Source organism: Bubalus kerabau, chromosome 8 (genome assembly GCF_029407905.1).
Source record: "Bubalus kerabau isolate K-KA32 ecotype Philippines breed swamp buffalo chromosome 8, PCC_UOA_SB_1v2, whole genome shotgun sequence".
Classification (NCBI taxonomy): domain Eukaryota; kingdom Metazoa; phylum Chordata; class Mammalia; order Artiodactyla; family Bovidae; genus Bubalus; species Bubalus kerabau.
The window spans coordinates 63,239,269-63,263,998 of record NC_073631.1 but is presented as its reverse complement, the minus strand read 5'-3'; the positions used below and the strand labels follow the sequence as shown (position 1 = coordinate 63,263,998).

At 42.5% G+C, this 24,730-nt stretch overlaps 1 protein-coding gene across 3 annotated transcripts in view; it reads right to left on the bottom strand.

Moving 5' to 3' along the window:
- The window catches only part of ELMO1 (engulfment and cell motility 1), a 583,566-nt gene that overhangs the window by 450,562 nt on the left and 108,274 nt on the right, over nt 1-24,730 (bottom strand). For 2 of the 3 annotated variants that reach the window (XM_055590394.1, XM_055590392.1), the window contains exon 2: nt 12,775-12,924. In XM_055590394.1, the coding sequence (XP_055446369.1) occupies nt 12,775-12,852 (78 nt within the window). In that variant the 5' untranslated portion in view covers nt 12,853-12,924. Of the gene's footprint in view, nt 1-12,774; nt 12,925-13,206; nt 13,296-24,730 lie in introns of those variants that run through there. The other variant, XM_055590395.1, reaches the window with a different exon arrangement.

The window sequence follows — 24,730 nt, the reverse complement described above, 5'->3', positions numbered from 1 at the left end:
AGTAGGATTGCCAGTTAGACACAGGATGGGACTTCTTAACCTGTCCTTTCAAGATAACTTCACATTTGTATTTTTTGTTCCTTTATCTTTTGGAATATATTCTGGATGTATTCCTTACTTCCAGCCTCCAAGTTACTGGTTCTCTCTTTAGCCAAACCCACCATAGAATAACTCTGTGTATTTTACTGCTTTTTTCCTGTTGTAGAGTTTTTCTTACATTTTATTTATTACTTTTACATTTCTGAGATTTTCAATTGTTTCTTTCTCAAATTTATCTATTCTCAATTTATGTCTACCCATTTTATGTGCATAATTTCCTGTTTGTGAAGATACTCTTCTCTCTCTTTTAAAGTCCTTCCTTTGAGGGCCCATGACACACTTATTTTTAAGTCCTCCCTTGAGCGCTATGTTCCTCTACATTTACCAGATGGAATAGAGCCACCTGGAGCAGCAGCAGCCTGTGTGATAAAGAGGGACCAGATGCAAGTTTTCTGAGATAACTGACTGTATAGAAAGGCTGAGGGAAAGAGGAGAATCTAGGAAGACATGCAGTTGCAGCTTCAGCAAACTGGGTATATGTTCATATATCACTGAGAAAAGAAATTATTAAGGAAAGCAAAACTGCACAGGTTTGGGGGTGGAAGGAACAATGGGGACTGATTTTGACCATTTTGAGTTTAAGGTGCAAGGGGCATCTAGATGGTCAAAACAAGTAACAGATAGGCGCCATTCATATGGGTCAGGAGGTCAAGAATGATGTGACAGTGGAAATTATGAGCATCTTATGGTGATAAGGCTGATGAATGCAAATAGATCACCACAAACTTGTTCCAGTGTAATGATCATGGCTCAGATGGTAAAGCGTCTGTCTAGAATGCGGAAGACCCGGGTTCGAGCCCTGGGTTGGGAAGATCCCCTGGAGAAGGAAATGGCAATCCACTCCAGTACTATTGCCTGGAAAATCCCATGGACAGAGGGGCCTGGTAGGCTACAGTCTATGGGGGTCACAAAGAGTCGGATACAACTGAGCAATTTCACATCTCAAAGTCATTTGGCTGTCTTTTGATTATGGAATGCTTTGATGGAAGGATAAAAATAGATCTTCATAAAGTCAATTCATAAGATAAAACAATATATTTAGAATGCGTGGTGGGGACAAGGGGAGGGATGTTCTTCTCAAAGGGCCACTCCTTTCATAACTGTATTTAATTGCATCATCAGACAGAGAAGGTATAAACATCACCTATTTCCTTTGCTCCTATTCTTATGACTGTCGCACACATCAGGCACTGTACTGGGCACGGGGAACACACATGGCCTGTGCAGAGCGTCACATAATGAATAAGTGGAGCCATATGGACTGTTACAAATGCATATAACAGGGGCCTTGATCTGATCTGAGAAATCAGATGACTTTTAAGGAGTTTACATTTCATCTGGGATCAAGAGGGAATGGGAGTTAGATGAGCAGAGAAATGAAAGGATGGTAACTTCCAGTTAAAAGAAAAATCACATTTGTAAAGGCTCTGAGAAGTGTGCAGTTATGAAAGAAAAAAAAATTCACTTATAATTAGAACCAAGATAGGAGTTTGGCGGAAGTTGCAGTAACTCTAAGCAAAACTGGTGAAGTAAGCAAAGGCTGGGGATAGCAGGTTCGTAGCCAGAACGTCTAGATTTTATTCTAAGTGCAGTGGGAAAGCACTGAAGGTTGCTAGGCCTGGGAGAATGCCTTAGAAGGGAAGTAAGAGTGGTGACCAGAAGGCCAGCCGAGGAGGCAAGTGGAGGCAAGCGAGAGCAGTGAGGATCAAGAAAAGGTAGACAGAATCAAGAACCACTGAGGAGGTAAATTCCACAGGATTTGCTATTTGAGAGACTTTAGGAGTTGCAGGGGAGGTTGTCCAGCACCATGGTGGTACCACTGACTCAGAGGACTCATGAGTACATCTGATGGAAATTCTAGAAAAAAAAACAAACGAACCAGAAAAGCACATATTTTTTTTTCCCCTGAGGCTGCTCTCATTCCCGAGAAGTTCTGGGCACCTTGCACAGGTCTACACACCCCTAGAGACAAAGTGCAAGCTGCCTTTCTCTAGAACAAAGCACCTTTTTATGAGAACCCAGAGTCCTGCTTCATGCTGAAAGCTACATATTTATATACCCCGCCACAAACTGCCAGTTGACCTAACAGGAAAACAAAGTATACAGTGTGACATACACGAAAGGTTCTAGAAATGTGAGATGTCTTAGTCATCAAAACCTTAAGGAAACATGGTTGATAAAAGGTTCTGTCCCGAGTTACCCAATCTGCTCTTAGTGACAGAGCTGAGGAAGGGAAGTAGACAGAGGAGAATATCACCCCTACCTACCTAGAAAGCAAACTGAAATCTGCAGTTCATCTTCAGAGAAAAAGCAGAATGCTGGAGTTCATGCTTGTGCAATTAACCTGGGTTCTCAGCCGAGGGGAAACATATGTTTTCCATCTTTCTCCTCCAAAGCATGGCAAACTCTAAGATTTTAAGAGATTATACACATTCTCACAAACAAAGGGAGAGAGCTAAAACCAGAAAGGGAAGTTCTTCGGTCACTTTATATTAAAGGAAGTTTAAGAAATAGCTGTTACGATACCAAATCCAACAGTTGCAAAAATCAGATGAGCCATGACTTTTCCTGTCTCAGTATCATTCTACCTGGTTATGACAGCACAAAACCCAGCAGTGTAACATCACACAGGCTTCATCACACTTTTCTTGCTGCTGCTGCTGCTAAGTCGCTTCAGTCGTGTCCAACTCTGTGCAACCCCATAGACAGCAGCCCATCAGGCTCTGCCATCCCTGGGATTCTCTTAAGCGGGACCAAATAAGCTCTTGAAAGTGTCATGTTTGTATTCTTTATAAAGTAAGAAAAAGCGAAGAACTATTAGGACCATTTTACTGAAGGAAGCATTAAGGACTCCCTAAACATGACTGTGGGAGCCAGAGGCAGCACCAGCAGAGAGAAATGTATAGGGCCGCACAACAACAATTTCTAAATCTGTGTCCAAGAACATCAGCATCACTACAAAGCTTGAAGAAACAGGAATCCCCAGCTCTTGAACCACATCTACAAATAATCCTCTCTGTGTTCAATATGTGTCATAAACAATTCAGATGCAGAACCAAGCTTGGAGCCACTGATTTAGTCCCTCCTTGATAAGAGGAAATTTGTCCACCACCCAGGGGACATTGGCAATGTCTGGAGACACTGTTGGTTGTCACAGATGGGGGAAGGAATGCCACTGGCATCTAGTGGGTAAAAGCCAGGATACTGCTAAACTCCTCAAATGCAAAGCACAGACCACAAAACTTCTCCAGTCTAAAATGTCAGTAGCGCTGAGATTGAGAAAGTCCAATGTAATACAACCATTCAGGAAAAGAGTTCAGGACAGGCACAAGACTTTTCATTTCTGCAGGGCAAGGGTAGAACCTTGTTTTCCAGAAATTCAGTCTCATTTTCTTGATTCTATGGGATCTTTTTTATTATGAACACTGTGGCAAAATACACATTACATTAAAATTACAATCTTAACTATTTTTAAACATACTGCTCAGCAGTGTTAAATACACTCAAATTGTGTATTCTATGTAATTGCAGGGAAGTCAAGAGATACCTGGAGTAACAGGCAAATTTGGCCTTGGAGTACAAAACAAAGTAGGGCAAAGGCTAACATTTTCTAACAGAGTTTTGTTAAAGAGAATGCACTGGTCATAGCAAACACCCTCATCCAACAACACAAGAGAAGACTCTACACATGGACATCACCTGATGGTCAACACCAAAATCAGATTGATTATATTCTTTGCAGCTAAAGATGGAGAAGCTCTATACATCAGCAAAAACAACACTTGGAGCTGACTGTGGCTCAGATCATGAACTCCCTATTGCCAAATTCAGACTGAAATTGAAGAAAGTAGGGAAAACCACTAGACCATTCAGGTATGACCTAAATCAAATCCCTTACAATTATACAGTGGAAGTGACAAATAGATTCAAGGGATTAGATCTGATAGACAGTCAATCCTGAAGGAAATCAGTCCTGAATATTTATTGGAAGTTCTGATGCTGAAGCTGAAACTCCAATACTTTAGCCACCTAATGTGAAGAACTGACTCACTGGAAAAGACCCTGATGCTGGGAAAGATTGAAGGCGGGAGGAGAAGGGAATGACAGAGGATGAGATAGTTGGATGGTGTCACCAACTCAATGGACATGAGTTTGAGTAAGCTCCAGGAGTTGGTGATGGACCGGGAAGCCTGGCGTGCTGCAGTCCATGGGGTCGAAAAGAGTTGGACACGACTGAACTGAACTGAACGTGATTGCATCTGAATTCAGAATGTTTATTTGGAGCTCAACTGCTTTAGTTCACCAGGTTCTCAATATTTAAATGTCTTGGGAATTACAGGTTTTTAGGCTGAAGAGATAACTTTAATGCACTTAAGGAAAAGTTTGTATTATTGGTTCCAGTCTTGCTTGAAACATAAGAAAATGGTTCTATTTCATGTATGACCCTGAAAAAAAAAAACATAATTGGCTCCTAAATGATTAGTAAGCAGGGCGCTGAGTGACTACGTCACTGAATCCCCACAAAGTCAGGAAGGACCTAAGAATATTGACAGTTCATCCTTACAAAGCAGGAGGCTTGTCCCGTCACACAGCACTTAGTGGCAATCCAGATTTTTGAGTCCAAATAAGCCCATCCAAAGGCTGTGCCTGTAAGCACCAGGCCAGTCTGCCTCTCCCAGTGTCCAACCCCAAAGAAACCCCCACGTTTCAAGGCTCTGTCTCATTTCAGGTGGGCTCCTTCAATGATAACCCAGACCATTCACCATCTTTTCCCTAGTTTTTAAATAAATTCAGACTTGGCTTTCATTATACACTGTGTCCCAGGAAGTCATCTTGTCAGTGGATGGAGGAGGCAAGCTGGCAGTGGTAGAAGTGTCCGTTTAAACGAGGCTGTTGTTACTGGTGTGAGCCACTGAATGGAGCCATAAGGGATGGAGAGACCCAAAGAGAACCACCGAACACACAAAATAAGACAGACAGAAAAGGACAAATACTGGTTTGATCCCTGGGTCAGGCAGATCCCCTAGAGGGGGCAAACCACTCCAAGATTCTTGCCTGGAGAATCCCCATGGACAGAGGAGCCTGGGGAGCTACAGTCCATAGGGTTGCATGAGTCGAACACAACTGAAGTGACTAAGCACACACACAATATCACTCATATGTGGAATCTACACACACACACACAATTCAATTTCCTAGAAACAGAGGGTAGAAAAGAAGTTGCCAGAGGTTGGCGAGTGAGGGAAATATGAAGAGATTGGTCAAAGCATACAAACTTTCAGCTGTAAGATGAACATGGCCTGAGGATTTAATGTAAAACATGGTGACTACAGTTGATAATACTGTACTGTATGATTGAAACTGTCTAAGAGAATAGAACTTAATTATGCTCCCGGCTTCCCTGGTGACCCCGTGGCTAAAACTCTGTGCTCCCAGCACAGGGGGCCCAGGGTTTGGTATCTGTTCAGGGAACTAGATCCCACAAGCCGCAACGAAGACTGAAGAGCCTGCATGCTGCATCTAAGGCTTGGTACAGCCAAATTAATAAATAAATATTTTTAGAGAAAAAGAAATGAATTGTTCTCACCCTATGTCAATTGTACCTCAATAAAGCTGAAATGAAATTTAAAAAAGAGCTACCAAACAGATTTATGATTTAGTACAAACGGCCTGGATTTTTTAGTGTCACCCAAAAGTGAAAGTGAAAGTGAAGTCGTTCAGTCGTGTCCAACTCTTTGGGACCCCGTGGATTGTAGCCTACCAGGCTCCTTCCTCCATGGGATTCTCCAGGCAAGAATACTGGAGTGGGTTCCCATTTCCTTCTCCAGGGGATCTTCCCGACCCAGGGATTGAACCAGGGTCTCCGGCATTGCAGGCAGACACTTTAACCTCTGAGCCACCAGGGAAGCCCAATCTGGATTCAAATCAGTAACATCCTATCTGTGTGATCTCAGGTAACTCGGAAAAATTATGAAATGAGAAGTGTAAAGCCTGCCTGGCTAGGCTTTAGGAAGGGGATGAAGTACTCCATGAAGGGCACTTATGACACTGCCGGGCACATCATATGTGCTAACTGGATGGTATACGTTATTATTAGTATTACCACTATTACCAGTACTATGTATAGAATGAGTTAAACTCCTGTGTCAAGCACAAAAACTTCAATGTGCTTTATGCAATGAGTGAGCCATTAAAAGGTCCTGGGTAAATCAAATTTATGCATATTGAATTATATCTTAAATATATTACAGAAACAGGATAGCTTAAATATACTACAGAAATCAGATAGTTGAGGGGAACCATGAGCAATCATTTTGTGCACGCTTGCCTAAAAACACATGCATCTATGTTCCTTTTAGAAAAATAAAATCTGCAACCATGTATGAAGAGGGGTTGCTATTGTAATTTCTTTCTGTTTGAAGAATGGAGAATACCAATGTTTTATTCTTATCTTTACTACTCACGATTCAAGCCAAAAGTCATCCCACAGAAAGAGACCAATGTGATGGCCTGCAGAATACAAATGTATATAAAACAGACTGACCACCAGAAGCTTATAATCTACTTCAAAAGACTTAGGCACATTTTAAAAATGTAAATAATATCAGGCTCAAGTTATGTTAACTGTAAACAAAATCTACAGGCAAAGAAAATGATATAAGGAATTAAAAGGATGGGACTTCCCTGGCAGTCCAGCAAGCAAGACTCTGTGCTTCCACTGTAGGGGGTAAGAGTTTGATCCCTAGCCAAGGAACTAAGATCCCTCATGCTACGTGGTGCAGCCAAAAAAAAAGGGGGGGGGGGGAGTAGGGATTAGAAGAATGGAGAAACAACTGCATTACAACAGAACTGAAAAAGACTTGAGCAGAAAGGAGGCTCTGTGTGATGTTAGCAATGCCAAGATTTAGAGTGGAGGGAGTAAGAGAGGGCAGAAGAAAAGTGCATGGGGGAAAGAAAAGTGCAAATATGGGCAGGGACACACTCGTAAAGGGGCGGTTTGTCCAAAGCAAGAGGGTACTTGAGAACTGCTCACAGCACGTGCATATACCTTGAACCTGGGATAATCTAAGAGAAAATCACAGCAGGACATGAAGGCAAGCCAAGGAATCTGACAAGTCTCAGGGTCACCAGGAAGCTCAAGGATCATCCATGACTTTTTCTTTTAATTGTGGTATACCTTCTTCAAACCAAATCTTTCCCCAAAGCATCCAAAAGTGAGAAAAGGTCAACAGCCACTGCTGTGGCTGAAGTGGGCATGGAGAGTCTGGAGGCCTATGGCACACACCCCTCACCCTGAACCATTTGAGGAGGATCTGCAGAACTAAGGTTGAAAACCATGCATCTCGTCTCATCATCCCTTCTGGGCAAATACACAGCAGAGAATATCTGAGGCCTAGATTGGACTGGTGGCTTTCTGGCTTCAGTGTACTCCTTGTAAAGAAAGGCATGGGGGGCAGAACAGAGGCAGGAGGAAGACAGTGCAGCAGACAGAAGAGCAGGTGGCAAAGAGGTGGGAGAAAATATTTTGGAGAAATACTAGGGAGCCAGTGAATAGTCCATAGCATGAACTTGTCGTGTGGCCAATTAGCATGTTCCAGAATATTAGCAGGTGGCCAAGAGGTGGGAGAAAATATTTTGGAGAAGTACTAGGGAGCCAGTGAATATTCCATAGCATGAACTTGTTGTGTGGCCAATTAGCATGTTCCTTTATTACTAGGTGATGCCTCCCTCCCTCTTGCCCTTTAACTTTTTCTCTTTCCTAAATATTTACAAAGTCACACAGAAAAAGAAGGAGAAAGGTAGGAAACTGTTCACAATGGAAAGGCAAGTAAAAAAGAAAACCTGAGCATCTCATTCTCTTATTGGATCAGAACTTGCTTAAATGAGCAGCAGAAAAGCCTTTGCATGCATGCTAAGCCACTTCAGTCATGTCTGACTCTTTGTGACTTTATGGACCATAGCCCACCAGGTTCCTCCATCCATGGGATTTTCCCAGCAAGAATACTGGAGTGGGTTGCCATGCTCTCCTCCAGTCGATCTCCCCAACCCAGGAATCAAACGCACATCTCCTGTGGGTCCTGCATTGCAGGCAAATTCTTTTACCGCTAAGCCACTAGGGAAGCCCAACAATGCCTTTACTGTGCAATTACTCTGAACCGGGCAGTGTCCTATTCTTTTCATATATTTTCTTTAATCTTCACAATGATCATAAAAGTGGTGACTTATTATCTTGACAAGACAAAGATAATGAGGTTCAAAGAGGCTAACTGGGTTCTCACAGAAAGGGGGCCACTGGGCCCACTCCACAGGTTTAAATGTCCCGGAGCCCACATCGTGTTTGTTAGGACACACTGCATTATGCCTCTTGTCAAAGAGCTAGGAGTTCTACATGCTTGACCAAAAAATATCTGTTCAGAAAACATTAGGTTAACGGGAAGAGTGGACAGGAAGCCTTTTTGGCTCTGTGTATCCAGACAATGATCACCTAAAACCGCAAATGGTTCCTGAGGTTGAAAGCCAGCAACAGGCAGTGAAGACAGGAGCAGAGGCCGCCGCCATGAACAAAGAAGCTAGATGACAGCTCTTTTGAGAGCCTCATATGATAGAGCAGACTTCACTTGTAAAAAGTTCCTCGGGGCTTTTCCTGTGGAGTAGAAACACAGAACTGTCTCCTCAAAATTTAGAATGAAGATAAACCAATCGACTCCAAGTAGACATCCCCTGTAACCGGGATGGGCCCTGACTGAGCAGACTCCATCCCCACTCAGGAATCTCCCTCTCCCAGCTAGTCATTAATTATTCACTTATATAGAAAGGTTGGTCAACAGGCACTAGAAAAAAAGGTATTCAGAAATGGAGTAATTCAGGCTCAAGGTGGTTTCTCTCGAGCCCCTGCAGGATGCAATGAGGGTGACTCTGCTCTAGATTCACTTACTGCTCGTCGCAAACCAGATCAAGGGTCCACCCAAGGTCGGCAGAATCACAATCTCTGCAGTGGGCCTGGGAGTGGGCCTGGGATGTTTGTTTCTCACAAGCTGCCCTGACACACTCAGGGTTGAGGACCACCAGTTTAAGTTGATAGATAAGGACAACACAGTGTGACAAGTGGAGGGATACTGGAGGTTTGGGGGAGAAGACAGAGCAGCCATGCTTGACCCAGCTTCCAGAAATACTTTGTAGTGAAATGGTAGCTAAGAGCAAAGGAGCAAACGTAAAATGTGATGGGAGAGAAGCAGGTGATGTGACCTTTATTGAACAAGGTAGAAGATTAGGAGAAAACTCTGCCCAAGTCTTCCTTGCTTGTGCAAATACATTTTGATCCTTGTGCCAACTTCCAACTCAGTCAAGAAACAGCACCTGATAGCAAGGCTGCCACTCACTCCAGCTTCAGCCACTGCAGGGCAAAAAGAGACTGGGTCTCTTAACACCTTGTGGAGGTCTCCATATGGCATTAGCAGGAGGTCTACAATTTAGCCAATGGTTGAAAAGTTCGGTCTTCAAAGTACAGAAGGCCTGTGTTTGTGTTCTGGTCTCATTGACTAGGAAATCATCTAACTTCTAAGAACCTCAATATTAGCATCTGTAAATTTAGAACCATCACAAAGAATGAGACAAAGCAACTTTATGTACCTCTTGACGTGATGCCCTGAAGAGGACCCTCATCTCTCCTTTCTGTCTGCCAAAAATGCAAAACATGCATCTAATTGAAAAGAAACACTGGGGAAACCCAAACTGAAGGCCATCCCACAAAATACCTATACTATACTCTATAGAACTTCCTAGGTCAGGAAAGATAAAGAATCTCTAAGGAACCACTCAAGAGCCGTAAGACCAGAGGGACATGACAATAAATATATTGTTATGATTGATCCTTTCAGGATCCTGAAAGGATGTCAGACTGAGAAAATACCTATCAAGGATCTTATTGGAATAACTGATGAAATATGAATATGGGCTTTGGGCTCTGAACCAGATGATAATGTTGAACTAATGTTCAGTTTTCTGGTTTCTATAAAGAGAGTATGGTTATGTAAGAGAATGATTTTGTTCTTAAGGAGGACACATTGATTATTTAGGGGTAAAGAGAGATGCTGCCTCTAAGTCACACTCAAATGGTTCAAAAGGGGATATGTATACAAGAGAGAAAAAATAATGAAGCAAAATATTAATAATTAGTAAGTCTGGATAAAAGGTAGACAGGAGTTCTTTATACTATTCTTGTCATTTCTGTGTGTGAAACTGTATTGAAATAAATTACTCCTCAAAACTATCAGGCCATGAAAAACAAGGGAAAGACTTGGAAACTGTCAAAGACTGGAGAAGACAGAGGAAACAAGATGGATATATTAGAGTGCAGTTGGTATTCTTTATAGGATCCTGTCACAGAAGAAGGACATTAGTGGAAACACTGATGAAATCCTAATAAATTTTGTAGTTCAGTTTCTAGCAATCTGCATAGTTGAAGCAAATGTACCACAGTTATATTAAGATGTTAACATTAGGATAAACTTAGTGAAGGGTGTACAAAAACTCTCTAACAATCTTTGTATTTTGTCTGTCAATCTAAAATTGTTCCCAAATAAAAAGAATATTTTAGAAAGATTATTGACACACATACAACAAAGGCCATCCTCAAAGGCAGGGACAGGACACTGATTCCACAGGCCCCTAAGAGTATATATCAGGAATTGCTGTCTTAAATAAGAGGTTTCCAAACACCCTTGGCCATGGCAGAATCAAAAGGAAATAGTTTACCTGAACCACTGACTTAGAATCTCTGGAGATGGGGCCCCAGAGAACATTTGAACAAGTGCCCCCAGTGGTTCTGATATGGCCTCGGGCTTGGGCACAGGTATCCAGCTCAATATTTCTCAGACTTAACTATACAAGGAATCCCCTGGCGACCTTGTTAAAATTCACATCTGGGTCAGGAGGTCTGGGTAGGGTCTGAGAGTCTGTATATCTACTGAGCTCCTAGGTGATGTTCAAGCAACTGATCCTCAGCCCCACCTGCAGACAAGGCAAAGCAACAAGACAGAATGGGCCTGAGTCCATGACACTGGAGCATCAGTGTCATGTCACTGGAGCATGCCAGCCCAGGACGGCCCTGTGAACTTAAAAGAAAGAAGGAAAGAAGGTGAAGTCACTCAGTTGTGTCCGACTCTTTGCAACCCTGTGGACTGTAGCCTACCAGGCTCCTCCATCCATGGGATTTTCCAAGCAAGAGTACTAGAGTGGATTGCCATTTCCTTCTTCAGGGGATCTTCCCAACCTGGGGATCAAACCCAGGTCTCCCACATTGTAGGCAGACGCTTTACCGTCTGAGCCACTAGGGAAGTACTATGGACTTGGGAAGTCCTATGGACTTGAGAAGCCAACTTCTATCTCTTTGAAACAATTGTCTTCTTGGGTTGTAGACAAACATAATCCTAACAACATTTAGTCTTCACCAAGTAGCCCCAGCCATATCTTGCAGTAATATTCAATGTGTATCCTCTCTCAAACAGCACATGAAAAAGTGTAAACAACTGTTGTCTGACACAAATGTATGTAAAATTACTGAGTGCACTTCTCTAGTTCCATGGATTGCTTCTAAAGTCAACAAAATCTGCCTCAAAGAGCAGTTACAATGACTATGACATGTTGGTCTGATGACACCTTTTTTACAACAAAATTTACTCTTCCTTACATTCATGCTCAAACTCAACTAATTCTCATTTGGACTTTATAATTTAATGAATCATTTGGATGCACACAATATCTTACAAGTCCTCCAGTAGTCTTCAACCAGATAATAAAATCTGACCAGAAAAAAAGTTTACAACATAATCATAAAATAGTATCAAGTACATAAAAAGTAGAGTTGCCATGGTACCCTAATTTTGAAAATGTAGAAAGCCATCCAGAACCCCATACTACATGCTTTATGAAACCCTTAAGCATATACTAGGTCTCGAACTTTTTTGTTAAGTCATTTCTTCTAGAATGACAAAAGTAAGCTCCCTGAGATTGCCTGCAATCATTTACATCATAAGACTCAGTACCCAAGCTAAAGGATGCTTCCATAGGTAAAACCATGCTAAAAATCTTTGTGATATTTTTTCATGCAGTAAAAATTTACTGGGCATTTTTCATATACCAGACAATACACTAGAGCCACAGTGCGTTTAACTCTAATAAAGAAATGACAACTGACTAGGACCCAAGACCCACCCCTCTATGCTAATTTCATAATCAAAATAGTAATAGGACAAAGTCACATTGTACTTGTTGGCTGCTTCTGCAAAAACCAGAGAAGAGTGACCCCAAAAATTAAGTTTTGTGTTGTCTATAATAAAACAATCTACTCATAGTGATGAGTCTCTGCAAGGCAGTGCTGGGACAGCTCCACTGCATCAACTGCCCAAGTCCAGTCCCCTCGTCCCTCCCGCCTCCTTCACGGCTTCGGACACAAACCCTGTATTGACTCACTCTGAGTAGATGTTGGACAAGTATAAAAACCCCATCCTTCGCCACTACATGTGGTGCAGAAGTCAAACTATACTGGAACTATTATCACACCGATTTTTCAACACAGCCAGAGAGAGAACAGGAGAAAAAAGAACTAAGTCTGGGAAAAATTCAGAATAGAAGGGAAACTAAAATAACCGCCAAATGACTGCCAGCCTTACTAACCTGGTCGATCTCCATGAGCTTGGGGTAGGCACCTGGCCATTCTATGGCCACCTTGACGATGTCCGCGGGCGGCGGCATTGCAAATTCCAGGAACGTCCAAAGCCAGTGGAAGTGGGATCCTACAGTGTAGACGGCTGCACGTGTCTACACCTAATGAGGAATGACAAAAAGAGAAAGAGAAGTCGCTCAGTACAAATACAGGGTGAATTTTGCTTTATCACTTCCTGTTTTCACTGGTGGTTTAGGTACAAGAAACGGCTCTGGGTGCAGCAGACTCAGGGCGCCAACTGCACCGCTCAGTGGCGGCTCCCCAGGAGGCAAGGTTGAGGAGGGGAAGATACCAATGCCCTGGGCTCAGAGCCACCGGGAGATGAGGCGCTGGCGAGGGATAGGCTCCCAAGTCCCCAGTGTGAAGCAAGGTGGAACCCTTACCGCCCAGTTCTGCTCCGACCGGTGCCCGGGGTCTGAATGAGCCTGGCTCACTCTGCCCAGAAGCACATGCGAACTCCTCGTGCTCAACAGTCTCCGGAAGGACAGATTGCCCAGGAAGTCATGGCCAGGAAGCAGCATTTCTTTAAAGTGTTTTCTGGGTGTCACAAATAGAGCTCTGCACTATAGCAACAAGGATATCATGAGGAAGGAGCCACGCCCCACGGTTCACACACATGTACACACACCCTCCCTCCCCAAGGCCAGTTCACAAGAGGCGAAGAAAATTAACTGTGGTGGTGAATACAGCATTCAGAACAGACCTTGAATTCTCACTGGAATGAATAGTGTTGCTTACACAAAGAAAGTAAGATTAATCCTCTGCTGCCTCTCTCTCCCAGACTCCCTCATTTCTTTAAGAATGACTTTTTTTTAACATAATATTTTTGAACAGGTAAAACATTCATGCAATTCAAAATGAGAGAGAGAGTGTGTGTGTGTGTGTGTGTGTAAAGACAGTGTGAATCTCCCTCCTCCTGAACGGATATAACTTCCATCCCATCCATCCAGCTAGCCACTATTAATAGATTTTTATGTGTCCCTCCAGAATTTCTTCATGTAAGTCAAATGTTAAAACATATATTTCCAATTTTCTTTATATAAAAGGCAGCATTCTAGACCCTGTTTTATTCATCTCATGTGTCTTCTAAAACCTTCTACAGCTGCATAGTCATTCTTTGTATAGAAGTGTCTTATCTGAAGAGCGAGTCCCCTGCCATGAGCCACTGGGTGATCTCTCACCTCTGGCTGTTATAAACAAGCCTCTGGTGAATAATCTTATGCATACATCATTGTGCTCACTTGCAAGTATACCTTTACAGTAGATTCACAGAAGTAAAATTGTTGGGTCACAGGGTATAAGCAGTTTTAGATTCTGATACCATCTCCAAATATCCCTCCCTAGTGAGAGTTGTACCAGTCTACCCTCCCTTTAGCAATGGATGAGTCTGCCTATTTACACAGACTCACCAACAGATTGAACTTTTGCACACCTCCATGCATTGAAAAAATATATCTCAATGTACTTCCAATGTCTATTTCTCTTATTGTGAGGGAAGTTGAACGTAAAGATGTGAAGTCCCAAGTCTACTTTACTGTGAACTGAAGTAATACTTTGCCCTTTTTCTACTGGGTTCTTGGTCTTTTATTCAGAAATTGATCTCTGTATAAAGCTTCTAGTCAAACATATGCAACTGATTCTTAATCAAACCAGAGTGGGGCTTGTCAGTTACTAACCCCTGTCTGCGGCAGTTGGACATGGCTAAGATAATAGAGATAACAGAGCTAATAGTGACAGCCTAATGTCAGTTAATAATAACAACACAAGCAGTGATATAAATAACTAACTTCACCAGAGCTGACAAGTAAAGGAAATGAACCAAAACAAAACGGCTGCCCCTCTGGCCAAGGATGATGAAGCCAGCCTGGTGTGAAGATAATCAGTGCTAACCAGCAGGAGCATATCTCCAAAGCAGTGGTTCAGTGGCTCATTCAACAAATAATTATTAAGCCTAATTCTGTGCCAGCTGTTTTCTCAGTGCTGGGGATACAGCAGCAAATCTGCACCTTAGGTGGCATCAAGGGACATGGAGAGAAATAAATCAGGGAAGGAGAATCTGAAGCCTGTAAGTATATCTGTGTGGGAGGGGCAGGATGCAGTCTTAAACAGGGAAACCAGGGAAAACTTCAGTGAGAGGCAGAATGTGAGCAAAGGTCTATGAGAAGTGAGGAGGTGAGTCATGCGAACACTTGGGGAAATCATGTCACAGGCCAAGAGAGCGTGTTGACTGAAATAAAAATGCACAACCTAAAAGTTGAGAGTTATGTTTTATTCAGTGGATGTTCTTAGGACTTTGAGCCCGGGAGGCAGCATCTCAAATCACCCTGAGTAAACTGCTCCCAAGAGGAAGCAGTGAGCCAGGATATATAGTTTTTGCAACCATACCAGGAAGTCAAAACAAAAGATTACTGTTAATAAAAGAATACTAGATATCTCAAGTTAAGGAATTTAGTGCTTCTCTGTATATGGTAAGATGCAAGAGTCTGGGTTCACTGAAATCATTCTTTGATGTGCACCTCAGCTGTCTGGGGCCAGAAGTGCTTTCTCATAGAGGAGGGGAGTGGCTGCAGTCTGCTGGCTGCTAGATGGCAGACATTCCTTGTTTCCTTCCTGAGTTCCCTCAGGACTCACATTTGGGCCAACTGTAATGTGGTGGCTAGATCCTTTCTTTACCAATATAGCAGGCAATACTTTATTTCTCAACTAGCAAGTGCAAAGGCCCTGAGGGAGGAGCATGCCTTACCTGTTCCTGAAACAGGTGAGGGGCCAAAGTCAAGTAAGTAAGAGTAAGAGTAATAAGAGTGAGTTCCAGCAGTTTGGGGTCACAGTGTGGTAGGTTCACTCATATACTCTTGACCCTCCTAGACATTCCTACGCTAACTCTTGGTCTTAACTTCTAAAGAAGAAAGTTCATGTCCATGCATATCTATCTATTCTGAGTATAAATTAGTACAACTTTCCAGAGGTATCTTTGGCAAACTGTACTCAAAGCCTTAAAATTCTATATTCCCTTTGAGTAATTTTACTTTTCTAAGATGTTTCCTTAAGAAATAACTATTAACTCAACCATAACAACGTCAATTGCCATTTTGGTTGTAGTTCCCAAAACTTGAAAACAATTGAATACTCAACAACAGAGACTGCTACATAATTATGGGTCTCATAAGTACAAATACAAGCAGCCAGTCTGCACTGGGACAGATTTCTTCATAATCTGTACACTCTTTGAATTCACTTGAGAATTCCAAGGATAGTGTATTTTATCTGTACCACATCACTTCAATCCAGGATCCATACTGAATTACATACCCTAGAATAAGAGTTAAGAAAACAAGTTCTAATGTGAAAACAGACTCAGTGCAAATATCAGGTAACACTATTCAAACCAAAGAACACATAATCGTGGTGGTGAAGAGAACAGATAATAGACAGTAGAAATAAAAATGCATTTTGAGCAATTTCCTCCCAACTCTACACAAAATAATCTAGAGTTACTTTGAAAGAGGTCATCTGGCCTTCCAGGAATCAAAGGCCAAGTGTGCTTTTTTTTCCCTTTAAAAGATATTTATTTCTCAAAGACTGTTCAGACAAAACCTGTTGAACAGGTGAGAACAGAATAACACAGTTCTCCTTGTGCCTCCGTAGAGAACAACATAAGAGCAGTGTACAAAGCAGCCATTGAGAGCAGAGAGGCTGGGAGCACCCCTTGGGAACTCACCTAACCAGCCCAATTAGTCCTCATCAGTTTTCCCCACATTAACAAGCAGCAGAGATGGGGTACAGCCAGGTTCCCATGGGTAGAGTCAGGTGTACAACTGCAGAATGAATAATCCCATCCACCTCATTATCCTCAGAAGTCCACATTTTATCCTCTTGAATTTATATTTCCATGAAGAAACAGTTAGCTTCTATATATAGTCATGTTGCTACTGATGAAATTCAGAAGAGAACGTTTCTAGCTCAGGTTTTCTCACCCTTGTAAGATGTTTAGCAGCATCCTTGGCCTCTACCCACTAGAGGTCAATAACCCTCTTTAGCTGTGACAGAAATGTCAGAAATGTCTCCAGACATTGCCAATGTCCTCTGAGGGGAAAATCATCCTCCAGTTAGGTGTGAGCTGCCAAGTTCTCAGGATTTCCCTGGTGGCTCAGATGGCAAAGAATCTGCCTGCAATTCAGAAGACCTGGGTTCAATCCCTGGTTCAGAAAGATCCCCTGGGAAGGGAATGTCTACCTAGTATTCCTGATGCAAACAGCCAACTCATTAGAAAAGACCCTGATTCTGGGAAAGATTGAAAGCAGGAGGAGAAGGGGATGACAGAGGATGAAATGGTTGGATGGCATCACGGACTCAATGGACATGAGTTTGAACAAACCCTGGGAGATGGTGAAGAACAGGGAAGCCTGGTGTGCTGCAGTCCATGGGGTCACAAAAAGTTTGACATGACTGAGCATCTGAAGGACAACAAATTCTTACCTGGGAAATCTCATGGACAGAGGAGCCTGGTGGACTACAGTCCATGGAGTCACAAAGAGTTGGACACGACTGAGTGACTAACACATGCCAAGTTCTCTGGGAAGATACTAATGATCAGGGCAAGCCATGGCTGAAGAGACACAAGACAGGCTCACCAAGAAACATGAACATTCAGACCCAGTGCCTGGTCAGGCATCACTGAGATCCAAAAGTATTTCTAAATTTCAGTCAACAAATGCAGTCTCCTGGCATCTGTGCATCTTCAGACACAGTGCTCACAGCTTTTGAGTCTTCTGATCAACCTCTCCCAACCACAGCTTGGAGCACTATAAGGCAGGGTACACATCCTGATCCCAGTTACATACCAGGGCCCACAGGCATCTCATGCATGGTGTTGGCTGAATGCATCCTTTCTACAACTGACATCTCATCAGAGCTACTGGCAGTAAAACTGAGTCTAGTCAAAATTGTCCAGTAAATATAAGCTGCATGAATTTATGTAATATACTCCTTGATATAATAATTGTTATGCAAACTATAATTTCAGAACCACTAAAGGGCAATGTAGGCGAGCTCTTTTTTAACCACTCTGCCTTGTGGTCCTCCCTACCTAGAGAATGAGTGGAGAATTCTACAAGGTTCTGGCTTGGTTGCTGATTAATTTACTTTATGCCAATACTAAGATTCTACAACCTTAATATGCATGTCAAAGGACTTGTTTACAGTTAAGTAAATTAAATGAATAAAAAAGGAGTCACTTCTTACTTGAAAGTGAGTTACCAAAATCCTCATGTCAGATGTAACCCTGAGCAAGTTGAAATTGTCTTTATTATTCTGCTGAATGTCTCCTCCTTATCTTTGGGTCACGTATCTGATACAATGGAGAGAAATCACTCTTGATTCCTATCTAGAAACCTATCACTGTGCATTGTTCTAAGCCCAAAGTGCTACATGTTCTGTGTTTGAAACTCATTCCACTGAAGTCTCCTAAAGTTGTGTCACATCTCTGCATGTTCTTCCAGGCAGTCTGATTAGATCTTGAAGTTCATAAAGTTCCCAAATATCTGACCCATTTTTTTCCCTGAATTTTCCATAAGAGTTTTAGCTTTGGGTCTCTGAATGGCTTTGAACCCTTTTATCTTATTTCTAGCCTTCCTGTTACACCAGCAAACCCTATTAAGAGAATAGAAAATCAAGCCTATAAGGATGTTCTATAGGAGCTGTGTAGCGGGAAAGTTAACATGATTGCCCTGTGAACCATGTGTTCCCACAACTGTACTGAAAGAGCCTGACAGATGGACCAGTAGAAGTCAAAAGGCAGATCGATGGGAAAGAAACAGCAAACAGCTGGAGAAACAATTTGTTTCAACTCCTCTGTCTCTTCCTTTCCTCCATAGGCAAGCTGTCCCCTGCTCCACTCGCCATCATTATCTACTTGTGACAGATAATAGGTTTATAATGAGTATGGGAATAGTGGGGAGGGAGAACTAGTTCCAGATTTTAAATGTTCAGTGGTCCCAGATAGAAAAAGAGATAAGACAACATTTTCCTGTGGTATCCAAGTTATGTAAAAAGGGAAAGGACCTCTGAAAGTGGCTCTGAGAGTAGCCTTTCATTGTAGGAAGGGGAAAAAAAATCCCCTTTCTCAATCCTCTTAGGTTCTTCAGCTGGGGACTGCAAATTAAACTAACAAAAAAAATTAAAAGAAGAAAAAGAAAGTTTACTTATTTATTCATACAATGCCTGCACATGCCGAAGAACTCAGAGATGAGTAACTCAAAGAGACAGTTAAAATTTGGAGCTCATAACCATCTTAGCAAGGGGTGATTAAGCAAGGAGAAAAGGCTAGACAAAGGAAGAGGGGTTCAGGACTTCGTGGATGCAGGTGGAAATGTATGTGGTAGAAAGGTAACTTGGAAATGTACACCAAGAAAGGGTTGTTTACTAAGGTTTGTTATGCAGTCAGGTAGATGAGCCATGATCTCCAGGGACCATGGGAGCAGGGGGAGTAGACTTGTGTTTCCCACACTGCAGGGTCCAAATGGAGTGACACATGGTGGGGGTGCCATTTCAGATTCTCCATCTCTGTTAGAAAACTGTTGGCCATTGTGAGAAGGGCGGAGGGGCCAAGGAGGAAGCTTTATGACTTCATAAACGGGGGAAAACCCTGTGCAAGACGTAAGCATTCAGAAGAAAGTGAAGAAAAGAGAGAAGTGAATCAAATGCAAAACCCAATATCCCATTTTATGGATATGCAGTGCACGAAAACCTCATATGGCAGCATCTCACTAATAACTTGGCCCATTTACTTGGCAGGTGGGGGTAATGTGCTATTAGATACCTTTGGCTTACAATAGGTTGCAAACTTGCAGAGAAAAATGCTTTCACAGAGGCTTGAACTGTCGTCATGGAGGCTATGGGACAGCTCGCAGAAAGGGGCAGGGATGAGCTGAGACCAAGCACTGGATTGGGCATTTGAAGTACATACTTTCTCACTTATTCTTTACCCCAGCCCCAAGTGATAGTTGGCACTATCTGCAATAAATGAAGATACAAAATAAAGATACAAAATCTCAGCAATTTGAACTACTTCCTTCAAATATTTAAATACTCTCCAGAGGATGATACCTCTCCTCTCGGACTGTGGGCTATTGCATTTATTTCCTTCTCTTGATGAAAGTGAGAGTTGGACTGTGAAGAAGGCTGAGCACCGAAGAATTGATGCTTTTGAACTGTGGTGTTGGAGAAGACTCCTGAGAGTCCCTTGGACTGCAAGGAGATCCAACCAGGCCATTTTGAAGGAGATCAGCCCTGGGATTTCTTTGGAAGGAATGATGCTAAAGCTGAAACTCCAGTACTTTGGCCACCTCATGCGAAGAGTTGACTCATTGGAAAAGACTCTGATGCTGGGGGGTATTGGGAGCAGGAGGAAAAGGGGACGACAGAGGATGAGCTGGCTGGATTGTATCACTGACTCGATGGACGTGAGTCTCAGTGAACTCCGGGGGTTGGTGATGGACAGGGAGGCCTGGCGTGCTGCGATTCATGGGGTCGCAAAGAGCTGGACACGACTGAGCGACTGATCTGATCTGATCTGATCTTGATGAAAGTGAAAGAGGAGTGAAGAAGTTGGCTTAAAGCTCAACATTCAGAAAACTAAGATTATGGCATCCGGTCCCATCACTTCAAGGCAGATAGATGGGGAAATAGTGGAAACAGTGGCTGACTTTATTTTTCTGGGCTCCAAAGTCACTGCAGATGGCGATTGCAGCCATGAAATTAAAAGACGCTTACTCCTTGGATGGAAAGTTATGACCAACCTAGACAGCATATTAAAAAGCAGAGACATTACTTTGCCAACAAAGGTCTGTCTAGTTAAGGCTATGGTTTTTCCAGTGGTCATGTATGGATGTAAGAGTTGGACTATAAAGAAAGCTGAGTGCCGAAGAATTGATGCTTTTGAACTGCGGGGTTGGAGAAGCAAGGAAGTCCAACCAATCCATCCTAAAGGAGATCAGTTCTGGGTGTTCATTGGAAGGACTGATGTTGAGGCTGAAACTCCAATACTTTGGCCACCTGATGTGAAGAGCTGACTCATTGGAAAAGACCCTAATGCTGGGAAAGATTGAGGGCAGGTGGAGAAGGGGATGACAGAGGATGAGATGGTTGGATGACATCATCGACTCGATGGACATGGGTTTGGGTGGACTCCGGGAGTTGGTGATGGACATGGAGGCCTGGCGTGCTGTGGTTTATGGGGTCACAAAGAGTCAGACACAACTGAGTGACTGAACTGAACTGAACTAGATTCACATGCTGAAGTCGCAACTCCTAGTATCTAAGATTGTGACTGTAATTGGAGATTGGGCCATTAAGGAGATAATTAAATTAAAATGAGGTCATTAGGACAGCCCTATTTCATCTGATTGGTATCCTTATAAGGAGAAGAAATTTGGACCCACGTACAAAGGGATGACAATTTGAGGACATAGGGAGAAGAGAGCCATCTTCTTATCTCTTGGCTTGATCATTTGAGGACAAGCCAAGAAGAGAGGGCTCACTTAGCCAACCCTGCTAACACCTTGATCTCAGACTTCCAGCCCCCAGAACTGTGAGACAACAAATCTGTGTTGTGTAAGCCACTCAGTCTGCAGTACTTTGTCATGGCAATCCTACCAAATGTACAACACCAAAAACAGAAAACATAGGGAAGGGGCTGATAGTTGTTTTGAAATATGCTTAAAATTTTCTGCATTCCATAACACATGATAAAAATTTAAACACAAATTACAATCTGAGAGCATGGGGTCTTAGCCACTGTACCAGTAGGAAAGTCTCAGTTCAGGGAGCCCAGGTTCCATCCCTGGTCAGGGAATTAGATCTCACATGCCGCAACTAAAAGTTCCCATGCCACAACTGAAAAATACCACGTGCTGCAACTAACACCTGGCAGAGCCAAATAGTTAATTAAATATTTTAAAAATTGCAATCTGAGAAAGTATTTGCAAATAACTATGACTCAACCTGAGATAGAAATCCCATGGACAGAGGAGCCTGGCAGGCTACAGTCCATGGGGCTGCAAAGAGTCAGACACAACTGAGTGACTAATACTACTACTATATTGTTACCATCAAGAAAAATGTAAAAGCAAAAGCCCTTTAAAAAAAAAATTACTTTGTTTTTAATCCATAATATTTAGTGTAATAAATCTAGCCATTATAATTTCTGTTCTGATGAAACCACTAAAGGAACATTTCTTTAGTGGTTTATGGACCACTGATCTATTGACATTTTGGACGACATCCATCCTGAGAGACTGTGGATGTTCAGTGACATCTCTGACTCCGTCCACTAGAGCCAGGAGCACTGCCTCAGCTGTGACCATCAAAATGTTTCCAGACATTTGCCCAGTGTCCCCTGGGGGACAAAATCACCCATGGTTGAGAACTAGGTCACTCAGGTTACTAAGTCTAATCTTGCTTTAAAAAAAAACTTTATTTCATAGAGACCAACTTTACAAAGTGGATATTAAGTCATACATATGATATTTTAACTGCAAAAAAAAAGGGAGATGAGATATAGAGTTAAAGATCAATTGAAGAAAACCAACAGGAAAGGGAAATTGACACAAAAACATGAATACCTTGATACCACTTGAGGGTAATTCTGTAACATTTTACTCCAACATATTTCCTTCACACACATCTCTAATGAGCGCTTGTCACTTGTCAAATAAAAAGATGCATAACATGAGAGTTGCCAATTAAGTTTTCTTTGGGACAAAATGAGGACGGCAGCTCTGGGAGACTGCTCCAGAGATGCCGTGGGAGAACGTCAACATATAAGATTTTGGTGGAGGGGGGTGTTCGTGCAATCAAGCGCTTACTTTACAAGAGATCTTCTGCGAGTCATGAAGAGAGGATGTCACCATGAAGAGATATAGTGGTTTTCTAGACATGAAGAGATGCAAAGACTGGGATCATGAAATCAGTTCCTGAAAACACCTAGGCACCTGAAGACCTGTTCCACCAGATTCCCTGGCTTACAGAGTGTCTCACTCCACCCTGAACTCCCTCAGAGGGTCAGCAGGAACAGCAGCACAGGGCTCGGTCTCCGCAGAGGCAAATGGCAAATGCCCTTGTTGTTGTTCAGTGGTTGGCAAATGCTCTAGCCAAGTACCAATTTGTAGTGACAGGCAAGTGCCAATTTGTAGTTGACACACTCCAATTTTTTTGTCTAGTGGTCTAGCGAGCTTTTCCATCTCATTTCTTCACGTATTAGGTCCTGTCTCACCAGCTATTAAGCAAGAGTAGGCATGCGGCCAGGCCCGGCCAATGACAGCCCCCATCTCCTTGGGAACAGTGGTTGGCCCATGGGACAGACATGGTCCAAGCAAATCAATTTCTGGGGATTGATTTATGAGGCCTGGAAGGAGAGCGTTCTCTCTTTCTGCAGGGCTTGTTGAGCGAAGCTATCAGTAGACAGATCCCATCCATGGCAGGGAAGGGCTGTCTGTTACAGGAAGGAATGAGGCAAAGAGAAGCAAATACAATCAGAGAGGAGAGACAGGAGGGAGAATAAGAGGCCAGGAATCCTGACTATGTAGAGTTTCTGTCTTCTACACTTTTCCTTCCACTCTCTGATCTATCTTAGTATTCTTCCTAGACTTTGGAACTCTTAAATTCACCATTATGCTAAGTGAGTTTGGGTTAGGGTTCTATCACTTGTCACTGAAAAATTCCTGACTAAAAAAATCAACTCTATCATAACTGTTTATTGCTCTGAATTAGAATCTTATCATTCCCTTAGAGATGACTGGTACATAGAACACACACTGAAGTTACACAGTCTAACTTTGCAGCCAAGTGGGAGGGATACTTTGCTCTCCAATTCTGGAGCTGTGATACCTGCCTGTCCATATTTCTGATGGAGCCCTCTCTGCCTAGGACCTGCCTTGGCTCTCCTAGACTGCTAACATAAGTCGTTAATGCATATATGTGCAATCTAAAAAAAAAAAAAAATGGTACAGATGAACCTATTTGCAGGGCAGGAACAGAGTCACAGATGTGGAGAACAGACGTATGGACATGGGCAGTGGGGGGGAAGGGGAAGGGAAGAGAGTACTACTGGCATACATACACTTCCACGTATAAAGTAGATAGCTAGTGGGAAGCTTCTGTATAACCCAGGGAGCTCAGCTCAGTTCACGATGACTTAGAGGGGTGGAGTAGGGGGTGGGGATAGGAGGGAGACCCAAGAAGGAGGGGATATACGTATACATTTAGCTGACTCACTTCATTGTACAGCAGAGACCAATACAACACTGTAAAGCAATTATATTCCAATTAAAAAAAGTCATGCCTGCATTTTAGGAATTAGTCCTAGGCAAGCATTTCCCACAAACACTACTTCTTTGATATATTAATTAACATAAAGCAAAAAAAAAAAAGGAAAGAGTCAAAGCTCTTGTAAATCATTGAATGGATAATAGTTAATAGTAATAACCAGTTCATGGACTTTACATACCAACCTTATGGAATAGGTATCACTTACTAAACCATTTTACAGATGAGGAAACTGAGATGCAGAGACATTAAGTTGCTCAAAGTCCCATATCCCCCTATAGAGTCCAGCCAGAACGTAATCCATATCTGTCCAATTCCATAGCCCATGGTTTTAATTGCTATCCCATATGTTGAAGAGGGCACATATACTACAGGTCTTTAATATAATGCCCGTGTACTGTGAAATATTCATATGCAATACACAATATTTCCCAAACGCACCTATGCAGAAAACTCTGATTTTTTTCATGGAGCATCTAGTGACTGACACTGGTTTCTCATGGGACACACTTTGAGAAGAGATGCTTTGAGACCATTTGCCTCCTTCATCTCTCAGGAAAAAATGAACTGTTGAAAAGTCTGGGC